Source organism: Siphateles boraxobius, unplaced genomic scaffold (genome assembly GCF_051911475.1).
Source record: "Siphateles boraxobius isolate OS27281-9 unplaced genomic scaffold, OSU_SipBor_1 8, whole genome shotgun sequence".
NCBI lineage: Eukaryota > Metazoa > Chordata > Actinopteri > Cypriniformes > Leuciscidae > Siphateles > Siphateles boraxobius.
The window spans coordinates 10,590,791-10,617,862 of record NW_027509208.1 but is presented as its reverse complement, the minus strand read 5'-3'; the positions used below and the strand labels follow the sequence as shown (position 1 = coordinate 10,617,862).

The following is a 27,072-nucleotide window of genomic DNA, read 5'->3' as shown; positions in this document are numbered from 1 at the left end:
TTCGATTGACGGAGCCTGCCTGGAATTCGGGCCGGCTAAGTCTCACTTGATCCTGAGACCCCGCCCTTGATGCGTTCCCAAGGTTCCCACCACTCCTTTCAGGGATCAGGTGGTGAACCTGCAAGCGCTGCCCTCCTGAAAAGGCAGACCCTGCCTTGGCACTGCTCTGTCCAGTACGAGCCCTCCTTGCTTAACCCTCTGAGGTCGGCTATCGCGCGGGCGATATCAGTGCAAAGGAAACTTTAAATACTTTGTTGATTTTGATCTTACATATTAAGTGTTGTACATCATTAGATCCTGATAAGTGTCTATTTTTTTTGTGGATACTCACAATAAAAAAGTGTTGTGCTTGTCGCCAAATAAAGAAAAACAAACATGATGCGCGTTCTGCATTCTCTCTGTCAGTTAAGTCCATTCTGAAACGCGTCCGAAAATTTACTGTAATTCCGCGAATACTTGTCATACAGGCACGAGTGTTTTTCCTTAATGAAGCTTGAACTCTCTTCTTTTAAATGAATTAATTTATATAAAAAACAAATATTCTCAGTTTATGTAATCTGTATGAAAAGAGAGAGATGTCTGTCTTTTCTTTCCAGCTCATTATACCTGATTATGTGTTAATGTGCCAAGCCCACGGAGAGCGCACGGTATTGAAACGCAAATGATCTAAGGCAAGCCATTCAAACAGGCCAACGCCCACCAAGTAAGTTCAGTAAGTATCTTACTAGAGCTGTGTACACAGTGTATCCCTACGCTGTGAGGAATAATACTATCCAATAACCCTGGAAAATGTACCAGAAGTGCTGGTAATTTCATTTCGCGGAGCAACGGATCCAGCTGATGTATTAAGTCATTTATTCTTAAGTGCTTTGTTCTAATCGCGATATTGAATAGTGTCTTACTGTAAACCGCAAAAAGACTGTTTAAATATGAATTGCGTGTCTGTGTGTAGGCTAAATGATGAATGAACGGCACAGGCATGTGCGCGCTTTGTTTACTACAGTTATACAGCGCGTGTCTGTGCCGTTCATTCACTCTCGCACCTACATTAGTAAACGTTATGTTTACATTAACACATCCAAACTATATTGCTATAGCCTACTAAGATGAGTAAAAATAGACTGAAATATGTTGAAATAAAATGTCTGTATAAGCAACAAACTGCAAATTCACATGTACATGCTAATATATCATACACAATATGTTACAAATATTGTAACAAAGACTAAATATGAATGTTTAGACAAGATTTTGTGATTAGTTTTGGATAGATTATAAAGTTTTGACTGTAAAAAAGACTACTGTCACATTAAATAGGTGCGCTTTTGTTCACCAATTTCTGCTCATAGTTAAATATACTATAGTATGATGTTTTGTCAAAAATAAAGTAGGTATATTGAATTATCAACTAAGATGTTATTATAGTGTTTGTTCCAATATTCAAACTAATGAATCCTTACCTTTTTTAATACGTATGATAAAATGTATACTTTTTACAAAGAAATACACTTGAAATATTGTTAAAATTGTAATTGTTGTTGTAATTGTAACCTATTTGTAATTGGTTAGAATTTCTAATTGTAAAATATGTATATATAGATAATTTCTTTAGTCCTTGCTTTCTTTGGGACCCAGTGACACACCTGTGTGAAAGGGCTAATTAATATGCAGCTCATTATGTATGTGGCACATTATCCGGCCTTTGTCTTCTCAGGTGTGAACACGCCTCCACGCATATTGCCTTTCCAAACAAAAGGTGTCTTATAAAATTTAAATCAATGTATTGTTTTGTGTAAATGATTAGGCAGGATGATTTTCAGATCATTTTGAAGCAAAAATTCTAGGCAACAACACCCATTAGTCAAAAGTCTTGTGAACACATATTTAGTATGTGTTTTGTGGCCTTATTTCAGACACTTTAAGTTTTAGTTTTTTCAATAATCACGCATAAACATTATTCTCTAAAAAATACAAACATGTACATACATTTTACGGTAGCCCCGTTTGTGCTATACAGAGTGATTTTACTCCTTTGCCATTAACATGTTTATAAATAACTGAAAAAAGCACAAATGTCAGAGCATGTCAGAACACCTCAAGGACCCCAAAAACCCCTTAGACCTCAGAGGGTTAAGTAGACAGTACGCGTTTTTTCAGGGCCTCAGACCAGCTATTTGTCTGTTATTGTGGGAAGCTGAAGGGAAAGGCTCTCTCCAAGCAAAGGTTGTCTCACTGGATAGTGGAAACCATTGTCTTGGCTTACCAGACGCAGGGTCGACCATACCCCCTTGGTGTGAAGGCACACTCCACCCGGAGTGTGGCTTCCTCTTGGGCTTTAGCGCATGGCGACTCGCTAACAGACAACTGCAGAGCTGCAGGCTGGGCGACACCCAACACATTCGCGAGATTCTATAATCTACAGGTAGAGCCAATGTCCGCTCATGTACTAGCTTCCACTAGCCAGTAAGTAGGACCTGCTCTGTCTCATCGCTTGGTAAGCCATTCCACTCCATGGACAGGATACGTGCGCTATTTCACTCAGATGAGTTCTTCTTAGACCCCGAGTTCCTCCTGCACTGTTGATGCCATCACCAGAGTGCATGCCTGGTTGGTCAGCCCTTGTGATTTGCTTGGTGCCTCCGCGTGCATGGTTCCCCCGTTGGGCAACCCCCACGTGTATTTCCACCGTAAGTCTCCTCTGAGCTTGTGTCTTTCCCTTGCCTCGAGGTTGAAACATTCCACCCTGCGGGCTGGATACCTCTGAGTTCTCCATATGCATCCTGGCCCTTCGGTCATATGTGAATTCTAAGTCCTCCCTACGAGTAGGTGCTGTTACATATTCCTCCTGGGACATGCCACCCAGTGTAGCTTGGTATTCCTGCATTAAGCCTAGCCCTTTGTCCGTGCTAGTCTCACGACTGGGAGCTCAGTCTTGTGCAGGGCACTGGAAGACAGTTGTTGTGGCGTGATTAAATTAGGACCCCCATTTCGTCATTCACTGACGTAACTCGGAGTGACTGAATGAAAGGGAATGTCTCGGTTACATATGTAACCCTCGTTCCCTAAGGAGGGAACGGAGACATTACGTCCCTCTGCCACAACCACTGTACCAGCCTGGAGTTCAGTCTCAGCTCCTCAGCAGGAAAACATAATGTGAGATCCTTCCTTTTATACCCACACGTGGGGCGGAGTTGCGCTATGCAAATTCCGCAGACCCATGGTATTTTCTTGCCATTGGCACGTTTTGTAGAACTCAAGGTGATAGGCTTCTAAGCAAAACCCCCATTTCGTCAGTCACTGACGTAATGTCTCCGTTCCCTCCTCAGAGAACGAGGGTTACATTCGTAACTGAGACGTTATGTTGGTAACATATAACCATTTAGACAAGTAGCCCTACCTCAAATTTTTACTTAAATTCATGCAAGGGCTTTCAAATAAATTAAAGTAAACAAATACATTAATAAAAAATATAAAAAAGATTGCCAGCTTCTACAAGGCTTCCATTGAACGTTTATCACTGTAAATGCACTATAAAGGGGTGGTAAAACACTTTTCTAACTTTAGCTAGTGTGTAATGTTGCTGTTTGAGCATAAACAACATCTGCAAAGTTACAGCACTCAAAGTTCAAAGCGAAGGGAGATATTTGCTTTTTAAAGCGGCACTATGCAGGATTTCTGTTTTTGTCAAACAGCGATCCCTAGAGTCGCTGTAGAGTACTTGTATTTAACGTTACTGTCGTAAACACCACTCATGCAGAGTGTATCTGCACTCACGGCCTCTGCACTTCATAATAATAAAGTAGCCTACCGCGTTAGGCTTACCTGAGCCTAAATGCCAGATGACACCAATAAAGTGTATCATGTACGTTGCATTATTTCGCAGGGCTCTCAAGTTTTGAAGACAGGCAAGAGTGACATCCAGCCGACAGATACATTTTTGTCATTGGTTGTTGCGTTAAATCTTACCCAGATACAATAGTGCTATTTTCTGATTGGCTATTGTGTAGCTCGACGAACAACACTAGAGGAGACGCGCTTGATTCCTGCCGGTTCCACAGTGAGAGCGGCGCGGCCAGAGTTTTGGCATATTAAATATATTACAAATAGTTTTTCAGCGTGAGAAATACAATGTCTGGCGGGAGAGCGTGACAAAAGACCGAAATGAGTGACTGTCACGCTCAATGCGTGACACTTGAGAGCCCTGATTTCGTAAAAATGTCCGTTATGATGTTGTTAGACATGATTATTGCAATTTATCATAATAGTTTGCAAATTGCGCTCATTTATACTATTTACAACATGTAGGCTTATTTATGTCCTGATAATTATGTGAGATATTGACAACTGTTGTCATGATATCGCAGGAATCAACTTTAACAGTGAAAGCCTGAGCGAGTAGGACTCTTGTCCGGTTCCTCGTGCTGTCAGATTCTCGTTACCTTTTTCTAGACTCTTCCGACCGCGCTTTACTTCGTTTTTTTCGCCATTCTGAAAACGCAGGTCCGATGTTTACTCGTGTCTGACTCCTCGCTCGGTCAGTCTGCCATTTCCTCTTTCTCTGTTCTTCCGACAATGTTTTTCTAGCTTTCTGCTTCTTATATGCCAGCTTTGCCATGGGACGATAGTTGTTCTTATAGCTAGCCGTATCCTGGATGGGTGCGTGTACGCGTGCAGTGCCGTAAAGCAATTTGTTACCTCGCGAGACCTGATAGCACACGATACTTCCTAACACTGAGGCCGGCGGCCCGGCGGCCCAAAGTTGCAAGGGTGGTTTTGCGGCTCACAGGCACCAGGGGGGTGCAAGACGACCACCGTTCAACACGAAATCAGTAATATAAACATTACAATGACTCCAAAGCTGTTCGGTTAAGGTAAAAAAGTTACTTAGTTCTGCTTTAAGAAATCAATTTCTAAGGACTACAGCAAACGGCCGGTAGGGACTACACGACATTCCTCCAGGGTTGCTAACATCACTAACCCCAATAAACTCTGCCTCCGAGAATACTAGATAAGGGGGGGCGAGGCGATTTCATATTGCTTTGGAGAAGAGTTGTTGTGGTATAGTATGCTGGAGTGTTGTTGCCGCAATGCCGTCAGAATGCTGTTATTTTCATCCGGATTGCAAGTCCACTTTGTTCAGCCTTCCTAGGGACGGGGGAGTTAGGTCCCTCATAATTATTACCCAAAACTCGCTCTCTGTGCTGCACATTTTACGGAGGAAAGCTTCCACAATATTCGCAAGCTCAATGCAGGATTCGCACAACGGCTTGTCCTGAAAGATGGAGCAGTTCCAACTTTAAGAACAGAAGCTGTTGTTTACGGGCTACAACCTATAAGTATGATTTATTTTTCGTCGATGTGTTTTCCTGTAATAGTTCGTATTGTTAATTGTACGTTGTAGCAAGGAAGTAAACCAAATACAACGCTGTTTGGCTCTGCAAACCATGTTGTTAAATGCTCATTCATACTTAACATTATCCGAAAAACACTTAACGTTACAAACATTTTTTTAATCTCAACAGCGAACTTGGAATTAGTGTAAATTATTCTTTGATTAGAGCTTTTATGTATCGTTTATCTACATGCTTGTTTATCTACAGGCATGCTAAACATGGTTGTGTTTGATTTGGCTACTGTAGAAAAGCCAATGTTTAGTGTTCGTTTTGGGCCAATCGTTCTGGCGAAAGATATTTCGCTACAATCGTTCTAAAAATACAAAAGTAACGGTGCCATACAGTCAGTAACGATCACTGTAGATCCGCAGTCTTTACTCAAAAAAATCCCTTTGAGGACTGTAGTATTAATTTGTTAGAAAGATTATATGAAATTCTTGTTTATGAAGCTTTGTAATACTATAATAATTAGTACAATTAAATAATAGCGTATCTAAAAAGTAATGAGACAACAACAACGAAAAACAAACCTTTCTGAAACGTCGTTTAACAGCCGTTCTTGAACAGGTTATGCTCGATCATCTTCACTAACATTCCCTGGGTCCGATTGGTTTATTGACGCCACTGTTTATAATACACCAAATCACAAACTACCGGTAAAGGTACGGGGCGTGACGTTTCCGGAAAACGTGCACTAGGCGGTTAGCGAATCACAACACACTGGGCCAGCTAACCAATCTGAGCCCATTGCGTATTTTTGAGGGACTGGCTTCATAGAACCCGTAAACCATCAGACCGTTTTTACAAGTAGGGAAAGAGCAGTGTAGAATAAAGGTAAAATATATGAAAAATAATGCAATTTTTTAAAAACGAAGCATGAACACGTTACACTGCATCCCACAAACAGAATCAAGCCTTCGAAAAAATGTGTTTTACCAACCCTTTAAAACCTGAAGGACAAGTAAAAATTATTGTCTATAGTCATCAGCTGCATGCCACAGATACTGTTCATTGATCCTAATTTGCATTTAAAACATAATATTCCTTTAATGTCTATGTATTCTCTCTTATACCACAAAAGCAGCCCATTCAAGCAAACAATGAAAAAAAAAGGTTGTTAAAAAAACGGTAGAACAAAACAATAATAATACTCTGATGAATATGGCCCTAAATTTGTATTAATAATGATAGTTACTGATGAGGTCAATTCCATGTCAAAATGATTATGAGAATAATAAAAAAATGATTGACAGGTTAACAGCATGCATGCAGGAGGGATACAATTCAAATGCCAATCAGATTTTCTCATTGTTACACCAAATTAATAACCTCTTCATCATGCAACTCCTGCTTTGTACTTTTTTTCCCCACTCCGCAATCCTTCAATGTCTCCATTTTCTTCAGTATTATTAGGGATGATGATAATAATAGCGATGACCCTAAATGTGAAGGAGATTTATCGCAACCACTGAATTAATGAGCAAGTTAATGAACTTGGGTGTATGGAGGAGGGAAGATCAAAAAGCTGAGCATTTGGCGACATCCTTTCTGCAGGCGAAACAAGGACGAGCTAGTGTACGACCACTGAGAGGGAGAGAGAGAAAGAGAGACACACAAACACGCATGCTGGCAGATCTTCTTTTACCTGCTACAAAGCCAAACAGGAAGACTGAGGGATGGCATATCAATCCACATCCCCATCTCCACCCTCATTCACCACACATGCTTTAATTCACTGCTTATGCGATTTTCTTGATTATTTTTTAAACAGAATATATAAAAGGTGCCTCTAATGGTCAGAGGCAGATATGAGGATGTGGCGTGAAAATCATTGCTTACAGGACACCATAATCAAAAAACCAAAGAGAGATGAGCAGGAGAGAGAAAAAAGAGATTGTAATGGGTGTTACTCCAGGATCACTAACCACCGTCAAATCTGACAACATTTTTTGGGGGTGGGGGTAAAACTAGCTGAAAATATTACCCGGAAATAAGATTAATAAACTGACTCAGAGTGAATCAAACACCGATCAAATCATCATCTAGAGCAGGGGTCAACAACCTTTTTTATGCAAGTAATTTTTTAAGTTGTTCATTACTAGACTATTTCCTAGCATGCACCACAGCATGAACAAATCAAGCCACACTTCCTAACCAATGAATTTATTTGATTTTTCTAATCATTTGTGTCAGATAGCATTCAAAGAGTAATTTCAGGCCAGAGAAATTATTTTGAACCAAGAATAACTCGAAAAAAATATATTGGCTATAGAATTTTCCTTTCCCTTTTATTTTTATAAATTTCGTTTACTTTTCCTGACACTTCTGAATGTTCCTGATTTTTCTAACTTATCCAGGACCATGATAACATCTTTTGAACTTCTTGTGTTGATAACTTAATGGTACATTAACTTCCTTTTGTTTAAAATGAATACAATGTTAATAATGAGTCAATACATCAATCCTTCTTCCAAAACGTGCTATAAACAACAAGACCTAGCGCCGCGGGATTGTTTTCACAGGAAATTGCATATGTCACTCGCCTGTGTGTGTCTCGTCATATCCATAAATAGAGAAAAGTTGCACCGGCTACTTTGACGCATATATGGTGTGGGAGTGGGCGAGTGCCATAGGTTAGTCGTCACTAAAACACAGAACAGAAGAGAGTCTTCTGGCAAAAGAGCACGCGACCGAGCTCGCAATAAAACAACACTGGCTTGGCTTTTCGAAGATGGATTTGAAATGTTCTAAAAGCGATGCGGAGATGACATTTTTATTACTCAACAGGTGAGTGAGGTATTTGATTGAACAGGGTTCAAACAGAGTTCATTGTAAAGCATTATCTATTGTGACGAGTCATTTCATTATGGTGGAATTTATTTTCAAGGAAGTACTGCGTCTATTAATAGGTATAGTTACAGTTAGCTTGAGATTCTTTCCACCTAAACTGGTCATATCTCTTAACCCTATTAGTGCATGTTTTACAAGCAGTGGGATACACACTCATCCGCTCAGTCACGCAGAGCCAAAGCACAACCAAAACGATGCTCTTCTGCAAAATGCATGCAGTCGTTTAACCACTAGATGGCCAAAAGCTACATGGTGTACCTTTTAAGTGCATCTCTTCTTCTCTAAATTATGTGATTTTGAGTGTCACCATCGTGTTTTGTGTGGCATGTTTAGAATCATGTATATAAAACACTGCGCCCTGTAAATCTCATTAATACTAAAGTATTATTTAGTGCATAAAAAATCCACATAATTTGAATCAATAACTTTATATTAATTATTCATTAATTCACTGGATAGCAAACTTGTGCAGTTTGTCTAATGGATCTTTGTGGTTCACCTGGAGTATATGGCTTAAATACGGTTCATAACTAACCACAAGGTTACGACCCCTGATCAAGAGTACAATCCACAGCACAAATGCATGTGTACAGAAAATGTTCAGATGAGGATCTTACATTGTTCTTCTACTCTCCTTAAAATGAAAGTCAGGCTGACGGGGGATATATGAAATTCAGGAGTAACAACCAATGCGTGCTTGTGCGTCACATTGACGCCCTTCTCTGATTAGGAGCTGTTTGCTGGGAGCGCCTGGACTCCCGGTACCTGTGATGATGATCTTGGGAATGTCCAGAATGGTGCCATGTGATGCCGTTTTACGGTGACCTCGCTTATATTGTGGACGTGCTGCAAAAACACACATACAGACACGCGCATGTAGCGACGAACACAGGCATGCAGGCAATGTGTGTACTGAGACAGAGAAAGAGAGAAAGAGTGTGGTGCAGACATCAAAGCAGACTGGGTAAGGGACGTCACTCCAATCTTCAGCTGCATTAAGACATACATGCAACATATATAAACACATACATACAGACACGTACACGTAGCACATACATCCGTGCAGTGGCAGGAAGCCTGATGAACTAATGACAGCAGAAGGACAGATCAAAAGAGGGATGGAGATGCCATGCAGCTCTTTGTGTCTGATGTGTGTTTGGGCTCACTGACTGAGGTCAGCGGTACACTGGGTACTAGTGTACACACTATTCAGCCAGTGCAAGTACAGAAAAGTGAGGTCAATGTCTATAAAAGGGACATTGTTAGCGGTGTATATTCTTTGTTAACATATCAACCTGAGGAGAAAATTGACAATATGAATAGAAAAGTGTGGAGTTAACAAATATATCAATATGTGTCAACTGCAAGAGAAAAAAACCCTCAATGTTAAATAAGATCAAATGATGTACAAACTGTAAATTGTCATTGTATCAAAAGGAGTTTCTGGGTAGGTATGAAACTTTATAACAGGTGTTGAAGAAACAAGTTACCTGCGGGAGCAAAGGGTATTCTGTGCTCCAGTTCGGAGAGATCGGCACTCATTCGTTTGCTGTCGGATGAAGGCAGACAATGTGGCCTGCCAGAAAGACTCTCTACGCTGCTGCCTCTGGAGAGGGGGTGGCCAGGCCTTAAGGGGTCGCCCTGAAACGCACACAAACACGGATTCCCATTTTGAGCTTTCTTAGAGGACAGTCTTTGTGTGGTGGTGTAGACTGTTGATGCGTTACCTTTGGTTTATATGGGAACTTGATGGTGTCATTGCTGCCAGGGGAGTTGGTGCGCTCCATGTTGATGTCGTTCTTGTTGCTGGTACATGTGTAGTCAATATATGAGCCTGGATTAAAGAGATATGGCATTTTAATATGAATTCAGAACACATTACCACATAAACTGCTGTTCAAAAATTGGGGCTATGTAAATTTCTAAAGCTTTTGTAAGAAGTCTCGTATACTCACCAAGGCTGCATTTGATAAAAAATACAGTAAAAACTATAATAGTGCGAAATATTATTGCAATTTAAAATATTTAAAATTTAATTCATTCCTCTAATGAAAGTCTTCAGTGTCACACAATCCTTCAGAAATCATTGTAATATGCCGATTTGCTTCTCAAGTATCAAGTCATTTCTTCTTATTATTATTATCAGAGTTGAAAACTGTGATACTTTTTTTATGATTCTTTGATGAATAGAAATTTCAAATGAACGGCATTTATTTAAAATTGTAAAGGCTTTCACATTGTTAGAAAATATTTCTGCCATTTTTGATCACTTTAATGGATCCTTGATAGATAAATAAATAAATAAATAAATATATATATATATATATATATATATATATATATATATATATATTATAACTTACTGACCCTAAACTTTTGAACGGTATTTTAACTGTCTGGATGAATTTAATCTAAACCATTTGTTTCCCATCCACACCATAAGAAAATGATTTGAATAAAATAAAATGAACCAGCCATGAACAAGTATTTATTATTCAATCCTATTTTGTTATTCTGTACCTGTGCTGGCGGCAGAGTTACTCTGGCCTTCATCTGAATACTGATATGGGTACTGAAGAGGCTCTTCTGATCCTGGGAAATACTGAAGGGGGGAGAGAGTTATCAGACTGAAGAGGCAGATTTAGATGCAAAATAAGACAGCCAGGAACATTGGAATAATTTGCCAGGCATGCTGGCGGTGTGGCGTTACCCCCATGAGGTGGCTCATAATCTTCACTATCTCCTCCATGGAAGGCCGCTGCGATGGGTCTTTGGACCAGCATCGATTCATCAGGCTCTCTATGGGCTTTGGTAAGTTCTTAATGAGAGGTGGTCGTGTGCCTACAGAAAGAAAGATGACTGAAGCTTCTAATCTCGAACCTAGACGATCTCAGCAGATTCTCATCATGACAAGAATGGGGCACAAACAAGCGCACATAAAACTCACCGCGGTGCACAGCCCACATGATGCGGAAAGCAGGGCCCCCAATTTCATCGAAGGGCTTCCGCCGTGTGATCACCTCCCAGAGAATGATACCCCAACTGAACACGTCACACTTCTCACTGTAGTTACTGCCTGCAACACACACATACAGAGAGTAATCACCCACATGTAACAATTTCCTGAATAAGGTCCACATTCTGGTTATATGATCCAAAGCTATTGTCACTACTAAACCACAAAATTCTTTCTCTGGTTTCTGTGAAAGAATTATTATTATTGTATTTAAGTTTTTATAATATTTAAGTAAGGAATGCCATTGACATGTCATGGACGTGTTAACTTGTGAATTACGCTACCGCTCAAAGTTTGTTCAATTGAATACTTTTATTCAGCATGGAAAGATTCAATTGCTCAAATGTGACACGAAAGACATTTATAATGTAACAAAAGATTTCAATTTCAAATAAATGCTGTTCTTTTGAAAATTGTATTCAAAGAATTCTGAAAAAATTGAGCAGCACAACCGTTATGACAATAATAAAAATAAATGTTTCTTGACCAGCAAATCAGTAAGCTATATCAGAATGATTTCTGAAGGATCATGTGAGACTGATGACTGGGGTAAAGATGCAGAAAATAAAATTCAGCTTTGCCACCATTTTAAAATATAATCAAATAAAAAGAACAGTTATGTTAAAGGTGCAGTGTGTGATTTTTAGCGACATCTAGCGGTTCGGCTGAGAGTTGCACTGAGGGCTCAGCCCACTGCTCACCCCTCCCTTTCGAAGAAGCTACAGTGCCTGAAACTGGACAAACATATCGTCGTCTGAGACAGCAGAGAATAGCCAGAGTAAGCCAAGAGTGTGTAACATTGTCACTGTTTCTGTACCACAGTCCATTATAAACCACATCATGGATAAAGTTTACAAAGCATTAGTCAGGTGAGGATCAAGGGTCTTAATATATAATATAATAATAGTAATCAGCTGATTGTCTCACAAACGTAACCAGCACATTTCCCCCACATAGCAAACCCATAATACAGCGAGGGAGAAGAACCACATGAAACTATGCAACTATATATTGTTTCAAACAGGAAAGTCAAAGTTTAGCTGGCTCAATATGAGCTGTTACTGTGGCTGAGCTGGTTAAAGCGTAAAGCCTTGTTTAAGCTCGACGCGTCCGCATGAGCCCAAAGGTGCGCGCGGCAAAAATGGCATGATTGTACAGCGCGCGTGCCTCCGCATCCCCTAGACACCATTTACTACACATAATAGGCTTTTTTTCTCTGATTTTGAAAACTCTTCGCGATCGACTTAAAATGCTTCCAAGATCGACGGGTTGGTGATTCCTGTAACGTTACTGTTTTATGGTCAATGACAAGAGTACTAATCAGCTGTCTCACGAACGTGCAGCACATTTATCCCCACATAGCAAAGCCATAACACAGCGAGGGAGAAGAACTAAGTTACATGAAACAATCCAACTACATATTTTACACCACTGACAAGGGAAAACTCACTACTCACGGTGTTTATGGCTAGCTTCTAGCTTTCTGCTGCTTCTCTTTCAAGGTTGTGAGGAAACGCGCTCTGTAGCGCTGTTTGTTCGCTGTCGGCTACGGTAGAAACATGACGTCACAATATGTCGACCTTCATAGAAAGGGATTCCCGCGGTTATGTAGATATAAAGGTATCATTCTAAGGTAATAAAAACATTACGGTTTATTAAGTAAGTTCTTTATACACCACTGACAACTTAGTTATGGATGTCATATTGCATTTCTGTTAATAGATACTCAATTTTTTTACACATTGCACCTTTAAATTGTACTAATAATTATCAATACAAACATGTACTACCATTTTACTATACTTTTTATCAGATAAATGCAGCCTAATTGAGCATAAGAGACTTCTTTCAAAAACATCTTACAAACGCTTAACTTTTGAAGGGAACTGTGTGATATAAACTCCTAAACATTTGATGGACATGACATAGCACTAAAACACAAATAATAAATGTGGCCCTTTTAAATAAAAAATTTAAATTTTCTAGTATAATTTAAGGAAACTGCATTTTTCAGAAATTATTTTGAATTATCTGTCCACAACAGAAGGTGTGCACCAATACTAAAAGGAAATATTTTATATAGCTTTCTTTTATTGTTAGTTTTGTATGGTGGATAAACAATAAAATTTCCTTATTATATATGACATATCATTATAGATGTTTAATACAGTAAAATATAGACCAATGAATTTGGTAAATAATTAATTCTTCTACGTTATGGTTGATATTTGCGTCGAGCTGCCAAAAATAACAACATAGAAGCAAATGGTACCACACACCATAAAAAAAATGAAAGCCACTTCCCAAAATCTCATTTTCTGCCGTCCAGGGTTGCGGAGCCCTTATCTTGCCGCCCCTATTTTGAACAGATGAGCCAATTTCCACTCATGCTGCCCTGGAGAGCCTTAATTGCTGCTCTTATTATTCTTAAATTACAGCACCTCACACTAGTATGCCTTTACGCTGCCTTGCTCTGGTCTTCTGATAATACTGTTGTCAGCGAGGCAAATGAGGAGCGCGGCTTCTCCTCTGCTGCCAGTGCTAGTGGAGTAATAACATGGGATTTCTGATCCTCCCTAAACAAACAAGATAACAACCTGCTCCTAATTGATGTTTCCTCCGACCCCCCTGACAGCCAAGTGCCCCTGAATGTGTTTGGTAAAATTTAAACTCATTAGCGGTTAATTGCAAACGCATGCATTAAATTATAATGGTTTCATCCATCAAATAGACCAGGAGCGTCCAGTGACTCTGGTTTTAGGGAAATATTTGTACGAGGGTTAGTGAAGCCTGAAGTGGCATATGAGAAGACAAGTAATAAGAAAGACTAGTAAAAAGGAGAATCGGAAGTCAGTTTTGATCTTCTGATATAGGGCTGCACGATTTGGGGAAAATGTCATATTGCGATTATTGAGCTCAATATTGTGATTGCGATATAATAAAAACAAATGGTTTTATGAGTCAACTTGCTTGGTTCTCAAGGAAAATGCACACACAGATTAGTGATAATGCTGAAATGTGTATTTCTCAACTCAAACTAGCAACAACAACTAAATACACAGTGTTTTCAAATTAAAATAATTTTTTTTTACAAAATTAAATGACATCACTGCATTACTGCAAACTTGTTATTGTCTCAATAGTATAAAATAAATAGAACAATAAATATTAACATTTGTATGCTCATGAAAAGATATTTTGAAGTGAACATTCTGTCCAGACAAGCAGGGACATTTAAGCTGGATGTAACATATGTTTTGTCTAAACTCAGTCTGGATCATTTTTGGTGTAAGTGTATTGTGATTGTCAAAACATTTGGTAACTAAACAGAATTTTGTTAAGTTTAGTGACAACATGTTACAACATGGTACTATGACTTGCTGGCTACTGTTTTTATTAATGCTTGACACAAATTTCACTATTTGATTTCAAATCTTGTGATTTGATTCCAATCTTAATTCAATATCTATCTTATATTCATTTGGATAAATATTAGGTAGCCTAACAAAAGATGCATGTTAATTTTTCTTAAGAAAAAAAAATCTCGCTTAATGCTGTAAACATACAGAGAGCCCTGTCAGCTGGTATTATTATTAAAGGTTAAAAATAACAAGTCCAATTAAATATAATGTGGTTTTTACTAGGCTATAATAACAACATTACAATAATTTAATGATAAGTAAAAACATAATACATATTTAATATAGTGCACATATTTAGCAAAATACTCCTCTCTCTATATAATTTGTCTAGCCAACTAACGTTCTATCAAATGGCTAAGGTAAATGTAAGGTTAAGTGACATTGTTCTCCAGCTGTTTTATTGACCTCTTTCCGTGGTTGAAAAAAAAAAACACACACTGAGTGATCAATATTATGTGTGAGGCATAAACATTTCGGTAAGTTGTACTGTATCTTTCAACAGACTTATTGTTCATTGGTGTTTATTTACCATTAACTAGTAATAAAGAGTAGGCTAAGATGATCGGTTTACTCTCGCGTCACATCTACAAGCGCCAAAATGCTATTGTCTGAATTTCGTAATAAAATTGACAGAATCTGAGAGCTGAGAATTAGTTTCATATCAAAAGTAACCTGCTCTGTCTTGTCGGTTGTTGTCAGTGTCCTCTTTGCATCGCGATTTTTCTCTGCGTGAGAAAATGGATGTGTGGCGTGAGAGCGTGTGAAAAGTGTCACGCTGAATGAGTGAGAGTTGGCAACCCTGCTCTCTCTGCTCAGTGTTGGTTATCTTTTAGCCAAAATATCGCCATATAACAGAGGTAGAATTTTTTCTGGCCACCAGTTCAGTGTCCGTCTGCTTGGCATCCATCTTCACCTGTTCTCCACGCTGCACACCAGAGAAAGCCACGGCGTGACCATACGCGCCACAAGTGCCACTTTCTAAACTGAAACTGACTGGTCTTCTTTTTATTAGCAGTGTAGAAAATGGGCAAACAGCTCTCAGAGAAACTGGGTTGTCATGTCCACACATGCATTTATTTATTTCATAAAATCGCAGCATTTTGCGTCATATAATCGCATAGGCTTGACATTGCGATTGCGATTAGATTAATCGTGCAGCACTATTCTGATACAATCAAAAACAAGCCAGTGACTGTTAAAACATGAACAAAAGTTCTTGGAAAGCTCCTGAAACTTGCCTTCAAACACCTCTGGGGCCATCCAGGCTGCGCTTCCTTTGTTGTTAGTCATGTGTGTCTGGATGTCACATGCTGTCCCAAAGTCACAGATCTTCAGTACAGTACCTCCAGCAACCAGAAGCAGACTATGAGGAAAAAAATATACAAAAATGATTGTCTCCAAGAAGAAAAACAAAGCAAATTAATTTTACAGAAAACATTTTTAGGCATCATGGGAGTATAATGGCAAGATTGCATTACCAAATTAGTGTTTTAGTCAGTTTAGCATTCCCATTCATGAAATGCCAGCTGCAATAAAGTGCACAACCTGATTACTAACATTTTATTGCACTGTAAATATTGTTGGCTTTTGCAATATAAATTGATTGCGATGTCCCTCATTTGTAAGTTGCTTTGAATAACTTATTAAATGTAATTTCATGTGACTAATTAGTTTGAAGCCACAGGAAAATGATTGCTTCATGGAACCAAAACAACATGTACATTCCCGAACCCATCCTGCTGGTGTATGCCAACGATTGTATTAGTTAGTCAGCAAGTAAATTCACAAGGTTTCAGGACAGAGACAAAGCCTTTTGGGTTAAACAGAACATTCAAAATGTTGGGGATGATTATGAAAGAAGTCTCTTATGCTCACAGTAAAACAGAAATATTGTGAAATATTATTACAATTTTAAAAATATATACATTTAAAAAATGTTTAAATGCAATTTATTCCTGTGATGGCAAAGCTGAATTTCAGCAGCCATTGCTTAAGTCTTCAGTGTCATGATTCTTTAGAAATCATTCTAATATGCTAATTTGCAGCACAAGTTTTTCTTATTTTTATTTATTATCAATGTTGAAAACAGTTGTACTTAATATTAATGTGGAAACAGTTTTCAGGATTCTTTATTGAATAGAAAGTTGAAAAAATATTTTGCAACCTTGTAAATGTCTGTACTGTCACTTTTGATCAATTTAATGCATCCCTGAAAAAAATTAAATGGTAGTGAATGGTACTTGAATGGCAGAGTACATCTTGAAGGTTGAAGACAAGAGAAAGTAGAAGTGTGTGTGTGTCTACTTTAATACTTAATCAAGGATTCCATCATGAGAACATTAACAGAGCACACATTTTTAAAATACACTTCAGTTGGCAATATTTTGAGCAGAAACTCAGGTATACACAGATGGCAGTTAACCAGTTACCAACTGTGCTTTAGTCTTAATTTGGATTAAACACAGTTAAAGCACTTATGAACTGTTCATGGGGGTTTGAATGCCAACTTTAGTAAACTGTAATTTATCAAAAATGAGTAATATAATCCAGTTCTTCCAGAGAACTTCATTCTAGGTGTCTGGGAGAGAAGCCAGCTGACCATTTCCATGGTGTGCTGCCAGGGATTTTTACAAACAGTGCCTCATAAATAACCAGCCCTGGCCTGGACAACACCATACACTGCCATGTTGTAAGTAATGCAGGGTAAGAAACCTAACATACGTCCTCCGACACCTGAACTGGACAGCATTTATGAGCGATGGCAGTCCTGAATGATCCAGTTATGTTTCCACCATCATCAGTCAGAGAACAGTCAGCACATGTATGAGTTTACACCTGGTGTTAATCTCAGGTGATTATATCGCAAATGGTCAGGAAAGACTCAATGTAACCGGGTACGTTTAAAACCCTTATCTTTGAATTAAATGGTTAGGGAGAACTTATATGACAAGGACTAAATTTAACAAGCACATGAATGAGGAGAAAAAGAAATTCTCATGGGGGTTCCAGTGACATGAGCAAGACAGTGTGATAAGAGAAATGATGGAGGAGCATACTTGGGAGGTTTGAGGTCCCTGTGAATGAGAGCCTTTGGTTTCATTCCGTGGAGATACGAGACCCCCTGAGAACACTGGAGGCACCAGCTCATGGCATGAGATGCAGTGTAGTGAGGGAGAGGCTCTGCACCGTGCAACACTGTCAACACAGAATACAGTCATAAATACAAGCAAACATATATGAGATATCAGTCATTTGCTCACCTGTGAAACAGCTCATGTGATTGGACACTGACTAGAACTTTAGCACTTGCTACTACCATAGGCAAGGGATTAGGGATACATTTTGAACTATTTTTGAAATGCAAAGTTCCATAGAATCAAAGAATATGTAAAATTGCACTGCAAAAAAGACTACACCAGACAGTCTGTTGTGATCCTCTGAGCATGTATGCAAATTTGTATACAGTATCTCACAAAACTGAGTACACCCCTCACATTTCAGCAAACATTTTATTTTAGTATATCTTCTCAAGGGACAATACTATAGAAATTAAACTTGGATAGATTTTAGAGTAGTCAATTTGCTGCTTGTATATAACCTCTGAAAATAACTGAACATATAGCCATTATTGTCAAAATAGCTGGCAACAAAAGTGAGTACAGTGTTGCAAAGTAACTTATAATACAATTACTTACCATTATACAATGAACCACCCTCTGCATATTCCATCACCAGACATACCTGCAGTAAGATTATTAACCTTGTTACATGTTTCTTATCACAGGAACCAAAAAAAAAAGGTTGGATCATAGCAACACATCTGAATCAAGTTTCACGATCACGATCAAAATCCACTCAATAGCAACATGTAGAGACTTACAGGGTTACTGCAGGAACCATACAGCTTCACAATGTTGGGATGATTTACACGAGACAACTGGCGAAGCTGGATAGAGAGAATGGAGAAGATGGCTTTTTAAAATAAATTAGACAAAATGTCTGTTTAGTCAGTACATGCACGGTTTATGTTTCTGACTACAGTAGTTACTAACGTGAACAAATAAAAAAATATGACAGTACCTCAACAATGAAGGCATTTCTCTCTGATTCACTTTCTATAGTCTTGATGGCCACATCTCTGCCTTTCCACTTGGCCTTGCACACAACACCAAACGCTCCTCTGCCCACCACCTACAAAACACATGTGTATTAGAACATCACACAGAATGGTGTGGTACACATTCACAAACGCACAGCACCGCAAAGAGTTCAAAACAAACCTAAAAAAATAAAACTCAGGCACTGAAATATTACACAGAACCACATCTAGAACAGTGCAAAAATGTTTTATTAAAAAAATGGCAAAGAGTATTTTCAGTAGAAAACACTTTGTAAACCTTCAAACACACTGTGGCTTGACAAAAACAATGAAAAACGTAAATAATGAAGTTAAAAATAGAGATTGGGTGTAGTGTGATGCAATGTCAAGTGTCCTAGTTATAGTAACTTAAAGGTATCAAGGGAATGTTTGCAGGACATTTCCACACTGTTGTTAGCGTGTTTATTAACTTTATCACTTGCATATCATGTCACTCACCTCTTCCACCTCAATATCAGCATATTCTATCTCCTCAAACGGGTACATAGGCGGTGTTTCCAGCATATCGGCGGAGGGCATTGACATCGCTAGCTCGCTAGCCAGCTAATCATTAAAACACAAACAACTGATTTTACAGTCTTAAAACTTCACAACCGACCGTTTCAGAATAAAAACGGTAGCTGAAGCACCCTTTCCTTCGACGCGGCCTGCATTACACAAATATAGGTGTATATTAAGTCACTTTAAAAACTTGTTTAGCGGCTAACGAGCTAACGTTAACCTGAGTGTCAATCTAATCCGTTAGCCAGGCGGCTAAGAGGCTCCGTGACAGATTAAAGTATGTCAGACATGCCAAACGACGGTAAATGTTGTCATTCAGATAGAGAATACGCCCTAGGGTCTCTGAGAAGTGCAGTTAAGGGTATCCCATCGACATAAAAGCGCTGGCTGTGTGTTAGCGTTAGGCCGCTTGCTGGCTCGCGCTGGTGCGGTCGATTGATCTCCCCTCCGCGCAGCGCTCACTCCACACCGCCGCTGCCGCTCCGTACATCGGCCTCTCTATGTGCCCGAAAATACCGCTCAATAAAACCTGCTTTACGTGTCCCGTTGACCAGGACAAAGCATCCGAGCCATCGGATGCGGGGCTAGAACTTTACAGCTCTCTCCTCCATGGGCTCGTTTGTTTTTCTTGTTTTCTGTGGGGGTTGTTTAAGCTCCAGGAAGTGTGCGCTCTCTTGTATTGTGCCCCCTTTAGTCCATGCCAACTGAAATGTCTCCAAGATTGGAGTCAAGCAAGGCCTACCAGAATCATATCCAGTCGTTATAACAGAGGATAAATCTTACTTTTAATATTTATCTTGATGTGTATTCCTATAGGGAATAAGAAACTGATATTATCCTAATTGAGTAGCATCCTTGCTGCACCGGGTAACTTCAGTTGCATGGAGGCCAACCGAAAAGAAATACATGTCATACATATTTTTCTCTGAAGAATGAAAAACTGTAATTTTATTTATGAATATGTTATGTATTAATTAGCATGTTTAAAGGTAAATGTCTATGTCTGGGTTCAACTGCTTCCATTTGCTCAAAACCATATTTTTTTCTTTTCTTCTCACTCAATATTAGTCAACAATGTCAGGTATTTATTCATAAAATTGGGATAAATATTTATTATAAATATTGACAAGATTATTAAAAATATCTAGAATTCACGTCAATTTAGGAATGAATTTCCAAAATTATTTTCAGATCTTTAATTGTCACCACATTCATCTAATATGTCAGCATTGACAAGATGATATTTTGCACATCACATAGGGTATATTAAATGTTAAAGCAATGGAAATTATCTAAAAATCCTAAACAGTTTCTTATATGTTGGAGTTGATATGTCATGATTGTGACAGAAAATACGAAGAACAATTGCTTGAAATTATATTAGAAATATAAAACTCACCTGAGAATGCGTGATATTTGAACTCATAGAAAGTAAAATATGGAAAAATAGCAATCAGGAAAAAGGCTGACTTAAATATAATCAGATTTTATACATATCTAACGGTGTTGACACAAAGTATGGCACAGCTTTGAAAGCTGACAAATAAGGCAAGTTTTTTTTTTTTAAATTAGCCTCTTCCTTTTGTCAGGAGTCAGGACATAGTACTTTACAGTTTTGTTAGCAACATTGTGAATATCTCTCATTGTGAATCAGTGGTTGGCCTGTAACAGCCCTTATCTGAAATACAGACCTATTTATTATTAAAAGGTGTGGAAAACTATTGTGAATGATGCTTAATTTGACCTAAAGTGGCTTTGTATGACCAGTGTCAGTAATTAGGTTAATCTCTATGCCTAGGTTTCATAGGGGAAATAGTTTGATCAAGACCTCACCGCTGGCTTGTTTGAAAATAATCATAATTTTTGACCACACCACATCAACACAAGTGACCACACCACATCAACGTCTCAATTCACTATGTTATTGTTGATTCATATTGTATGTCTGGGGACTTTATTTATACAGGTGTTTGTGTAATTGTGTACATTTTTGTCCTTTGTACTAACACCAGTCTAAAAATCCTTTGTGATCCCCACCTATATAGGCTAAGTGTATTTCGTACAGTGTTGTGTTATCAAATTGATCAACGAATCAAAATTGCTGAGCAACCTGATCACATGCCCTCGGTGAGCTAAATATAAGCCCAGAATTTCAACCATCATTTCATGACAGCTGAAAATGATCCCTATTCATCACTGGAAAGAAACACTGCTGGAAAAACATAAACAACATTCGTTCATATGCAAACAAGGTTACTCAGATGAAGTAACCTTTCCAGCGGTGTGCTGTCCTCTCCAGGGAACTGATGACATCATTTCCACTGTGGGTTCCATGAAGTGAGTAATGGTGCAGGTCTGTCTCTTTCATTTAATTTAGATTGTACAGGCAGGAAGTGGAGGAGACCGGGGCTAGTTGTCAAATGTTTTGCCCTGGTGAATATTTTTCAGGGTATGTTTATTAATCAATTTCTGTACAGGCACATACTATAAAAGAAATTCCATTGCTATTGCTCAACAGGCCCCACTCCACAGGGGGCCAGGCCTACCCAATTATGAGCTTGGTCCACCCTGGCCCCACGCCAAATAACGACCATTGCAAAATTGATGTGTGTTCAATTCAGGTCCATATTTTGAGAGAGGCTGCTCATTGCAAAGCCCTGGGTGGAGCGTGAAGTCCAGCTCACCCTCTCTAGATGTAATTTGGGTGTAGAGCTAGAAGGTCCAATTTGTTTCCGCAATGAGCACCATTTGGATTTTGAGGGAGATCCTGCTTTGCAGCTGCTTGGTATCAAAAATCTGCTTGTTATTTAGAAACTACAAAGCAGTAGGCTATTAGAATGTGACCATGGTCATCATAAACATTCAAACAATTTTAAACCGTTCAAGAGCAAGAAGACGTGAAAAAAATTAAATTCAGTGAAATCTCAATACCCACCCAAGTTCTGTTTTGCGTCTTACCACGCCTAAACGGTCAAGTACACACAAAATTACATCAAAACGCCCATTTATCCTCGCAAGCACAGTAGTTAAAATAAAAAAATCAATGAACGTTGGAAGAAATTTCCATGTGTGTCATGTATAATCCATGTATTTGGTCTTAAAGTGACAATAGCTCAATATACCTGCTTGCTGTCTTGTGTCATATAATGTTAATTGAAGAACAAAAGAAAAACTCTGCTCAACACCTGCTGTTGACAGAATAACTTCTTTAGGATATTTCATTGATATATACCCCTGGTTTCACAGACAGGGCATGAGCCAATGCATGTTTGAGCTGTTTTAACTGAATGCAACTTGCACTGGAATATCTTAAAATATGTCTGTGCCATTGTTTTGTCTCAAGATGCAGACCATTTTTTTTCTAAGGCATGTTTATAAAAGCTACTTGGATGTCCTAATTGAACTAAAGCCTAATCCTGTAGAATTTGAGCCCTGTCTATGAAGCCAGGCCACAGTATTTCGTACCTATACTGGTAGACCTACCTGGTATATTTTTATTTCATTTTTATTTCTGTTCCATTGTATTTATTTGTGCTGCTTGCAATTTGTTCATTCTTTCTTATTTTATTACTGAATGTTTACTTTATTATTGTTTGTCTTTATTTTTATGTTATTTATTAAAATACTATATATTTTTTATTTATTTGTTTGTTTGTTTGCAGGGACAGAGAAAGTTTTGATAACCAGTAAATAACAGTAAACTCCTTAGCATTGAGCCCCGGACGTTTATGTAGTCCCTTTTAAGACCTGCCCCTTTTGTTATAAAATAAAGTTACAAAATCTGTTACGGGAATTTTTTTTTATGTAATTACATAACTCCAGCCCAAATTTAGTTATTTTACTACTTTTTTTGCTTTAAATATTGCTATTTAGGTTTGATTTGTTTTTATTTCAGTTTCAGGTTTAGGTTTTTTTTTTCCAGTTAGGTGATAAATGTAGTTCATTTAATTGCCACGGCAACATTTCTAAATTTTAAGTATAAGTTTTTCAACTAAAATTTATATTTTATTTTATTTCATTTCAGCTTTATTTCAATTAACAGAAATGTTTTTAATAGTTTTAGTTTTAGTTAACGATAAGTGCTGCTTGTGACATCTAGTCCCAGCTTCTCCAACTAATAATCTTCGCACTTCGTTTCAAGGCCTTTCTTTCTTCAAAATTTTTAGAGGATTTAAAACTTAACCAGTTCAAAAAACAAAAAAATGCACATAAAAATAGACTTTTCAGTAATGATGTAGGACTGTCTTTTTTACTTCATTTTAGTACTGGCAGGAAGTGGGAGAGACCAGGGCTAGTTGTCAATACCCCTATATTCAATTCTGTATAGCCACATACCTTAATGTCTGGACTATTAAAAGAAAATACTGCTCTTGCGAAAAGAAATAATGATTCAGTTCCTTGTTATGGGTTTTCAACATAGTATATACAATAATGAAAGACAAAACAATTAAATAAACAGCAAAAATTGTTATTAGATTAAAAAAATGATTGTAAAATTAGAGTTTTGACTCAAAACCTTAGAGTTCCTCAGATATAGCACATTTTACAACTATCATCAATATTATATTTCTGGAATTTTTTTTTTAGAAGAAAACAAAATGTATAACTAAAATCAATAAAGAAATACTCTGCATAAGTATTCCAAAATATTCTTTTCAGTTCTTGATGATGATGCAGTGATAGTAATTAAGCTGAGCAGATATATTGAATTGTGGCCACACAGGTACCATTTATATCCCCATAATAATTAGGCTTAATGATAAAGCCAAATGGCTCATTAGAATGCTCATCCACGACCGTCTGAGACAAAGTACAAGGCATATGGTGTGGGATCTGGCTCTGAACAGATTATATTTGCTTACCTTGTGTTGCTAGGTTTTCTTCCTCCAAAATGCCCCTTAGACACACAACATTGCCCTTGTCTGCTTGTTATTTTGTAAGTTGTGGGAACAGGCATCATTCTGTCTAACAAGAACCTTAGTGAGAGTTCATCTGTGCACTTTGCCATCAACAGCCACAATCCGTGACTATTTTGAGCTTTAATTAGTGCTATACTAACTCTAGAAGGGGGTTTCTTTGAAGGACTAATAAAGAGGAGTGAAAAGCAATCTTATTTACTTTGTTGTTGTACCACATGGTGGCACTAGTGCTCTATCTCGTTCATCAGCAGGAAGCGCTCCATTACCTTCACTATGATAAAGTGTTGAAGCAGCCACAGAACACATCGTAGGTACATATGCATTGCTGCGATACAATTAAAATACATTCATTAATTTCCTTATGCCAGTATCAGCACTCTGTTGAAGTGGAAATAATCTTTTGCCTTTTTTAAGTTGATTGATTGCATAATGTTTCTGCAGCTGACAAACATTTGTCTTTCGTTTATGGCTTTTTAGATGCCGCAAGCTCTTAAGCTTGGCATTATGAATATCCATGTCCCAAATAAGACAAACAATGTTTAATTGGAGTAGGAAGAGTGTGTATGCGTGTGGGGTAGGGGTGCGAGAAAAGGCTGTTCTTTGTAAATATTCATGCAGATCATTTTGTGTAAGTAGAACAATTCCCTCTGCTGCAGCCAGACAAGCAAAACAGAGAGAGCATCAGGGGACTGTGTGCAGTCATTTTGTTCAAGAATTTTAACTCTATCTAAATGCTCCATTCATTTGCTCTGGATTTATGTGACACTTAAAATAAATCAGCTGAAGAATAAACCCAACAAGCTGATTAGAACTAGTCTACTGCTGCTGTAACAGTGAGCACCCACATAAAAGAGCCCCGTGAGCAAATGCTACACTCACTGAGTGCTGTTGCTGCATTGTATATATTTTATACAGCTTATGCTTAAGCTAAGCTTAAGGGCAAAATAAACACACTGTATTGTAGTTTAGAATGACATGCATAAGTTTTTTTTATTTTTTTTTACCAGAAATGTGTTATATATACAAATATTTTTGTCTTTATCAAAAAATGTTTTGGTGGATGTTGTTTTTTCTTTTGAAATATTATATATAATTTGTGAGGGTGGTTTACCGCGAAGATAGTTATAAATGAAGGCGCAGCCAAATTGTGCTGCTCCATATTGTGTTTCTTTCATGAATGAATCAGAGTTTTTGAACAAATCAGTTGAACAAAACACAAAGTTTTAAAAAGTAACCTTCTTGCTCAACTAAAACACAAAGTTCACTTTTTGAATGTGAATGTTTCTTTTTACCTTGAACAAATCAGTTGAGTGAATGATTCAATGATTCACTCACTCATAAATGCATTTGATCTGTACTACATAGTAGGTGAAAATCAGAATGTGAAAAGAGCAATATGTCAGAATTCCCAATGCTCACAAAACAGTAGGCAAAAAATACCAGATGAGTAAAGTGAGCATCCAATGGACTATAGGCCCTGTCCCAAATGGAAGTCCACACCTTTGTGACGTAATGCCGCCACGTATCCATTTTTTTAATGATTCATTCATATACATTTTTTTTTCATTCCTGAATGAATCAGTGTTTATGAACATCGGCTAAGTGAATAAAATTGGTTTTTCACCAAGTGACATTTTTTTTATTCCTGAATAAACTTTTTAAAATGTCGTTCCTTTAGATGAATCCGTTGTATAAACTATTCAAATGACTCGCTCATAAAGACAGTCACTTGTCGCCACCTACTAAAAATAGAGCATACCATTGTAGGAAGTTATAGATTTTAGGAACTTTTTTCATTTTATGAAAGAACATATTTTACAGTGTGAGCTAAATGATGATATATCACATTATACATGATCTTGCTGTTTTACACTAAACGTGGTTATTGGAATGCTCATAACCGCATTTGAATAAATGGCCTGTTCTCTCTTCGTAAAGCATAATTTGAGTTCAGCCGTCCCTGCAGGGTGTTGGGTGACAGAGTTACTGCAGCTGCTCTCAGCTGGAGCCTGGCTGCACAGCCAAAGAGACCAACTGCTGAGCACGGGGACCAGCTGAGACTGACCTTTCCGAATTGTTCCACACGAGCTGGGGGACATTGTGCTTGATAAGTAGTGCCAAGCGAGAAGGGGGGTCGTCAGGGGCCGAGACTGTTCTGCAACGCACCAATGTTTTGCTTAGACCACGCAGATCCCAGCGATAAGACCTCTATTGTCTCTATCCTGTGGTAATTTGTCAGTCAAAGTTTAAAGAGGATGGAAACAAGCATGGTGAATGACCTTTTCTGTCTTTTGCGGCTGCTACATTTCTACTTTAGAGCTGGGCTTTTCCATCAAAGGCGTCAGACTCTCAATCTTTAAAAGATTCATATAAGTATTATCTCAAGTGCCCTGGTTTATGATTATCTGAAACCTTTTTATCAGAAAAAATGGAGCGAGTACCATTTATAATCTGATGCAATGTTGTCATGTAAATTTCACAGTGGTAAAAAAAAGAAACATTATTAAGCGCAAACATTTTCTCTGGGGAAATAAGTGATGTAAAATTGGCTAAAGTATAAATTCATTTATCTTCACAAACAACCTTACCAACTAAATCAAACCTTTAATGGAGAATTTTCATTGAAATTTAAAGCCAAAGGCAAATCATTTGCATCCGAAACCAAGGTATAATTCCTGCAACCGTATCTCATAATGATGCAATGGAAAAGTGCAAAAATACACAAAATAATAAAAGTGATATCATGAGAGCAGGAATATAGACGAATTTTGCACACCAAAGGAATGGTATTTGTCTGGTAATGAGCTCTAGG

The 27,072-nt window shown here is 38.1% G+C and overlaps 1 protein-coding gene across 4 annotated transcripts in view; it reads right to left on the bottom strand.

The window, feature by feature from the left end:
• map3k7 (mitogen-activated protein kinase kinase kinase 7) overlaps nt 1–20,231 on the bottom strand; it is a 30,899-nt gene extending 10,668 nt beyond the window's left edge. Inside the window, exons 1-12 of one of the 4 annotated variants that reach the window (XM_077220004.1) lie at nt 19,279–20,108; nt 18,762–18,872; nt 18,562–18,627; nt 18,377–18,422; nt 17,738–17,876; nt 15,920–16,044; nt 11,191–11,319; nt 10,954–11,084; nt 10,764–10,845; nt 9,971–10,077; nt 9,734–9,884; nt 9,009–9,089 (exon numbers count right to left, since the gene is read on the bottom strand). In XM_077220004.1, coding sequence (XP_077076119.1) covers nt 9,009–9,089; nt 9,734–9,884; nt 9,971–10,077; nt 10,764–10,845; nt 10,954–11,084; nt 11,191–11,319; nt 15,920–16,044; nt 17,738–17,876; nt 18,377–18,422; nt 18,562–18,627; nt 18,762–18,872; nt 19,279–19,365 — 1,255 coding nt within the window. In that variant the 5' untranslated portion in view covers nt 19,366–20,108. Of the gene's footprint in view, nt 1–9,008; nt 9,090–9,733; nt 9,885–9,970; nt 10,078–10,763; nt 10,846–10,953; nt 11,085–11,190; nt 11,320–15,915; nt 16,045–17,737; nt 17,877–18,376; nt 18,423–18,561; nt 18,628–18,761; nt 18,873–19,278 lie in introns of all 4 variants that reach the window. The other 3 variants (XM_077220005.1, XM_077220006.1, XM_077220007.1) reach the window with 3 other exon arrangements.
• Nucleotides 20,232–27,072: the final 6,841 nt, after the last annotated feature.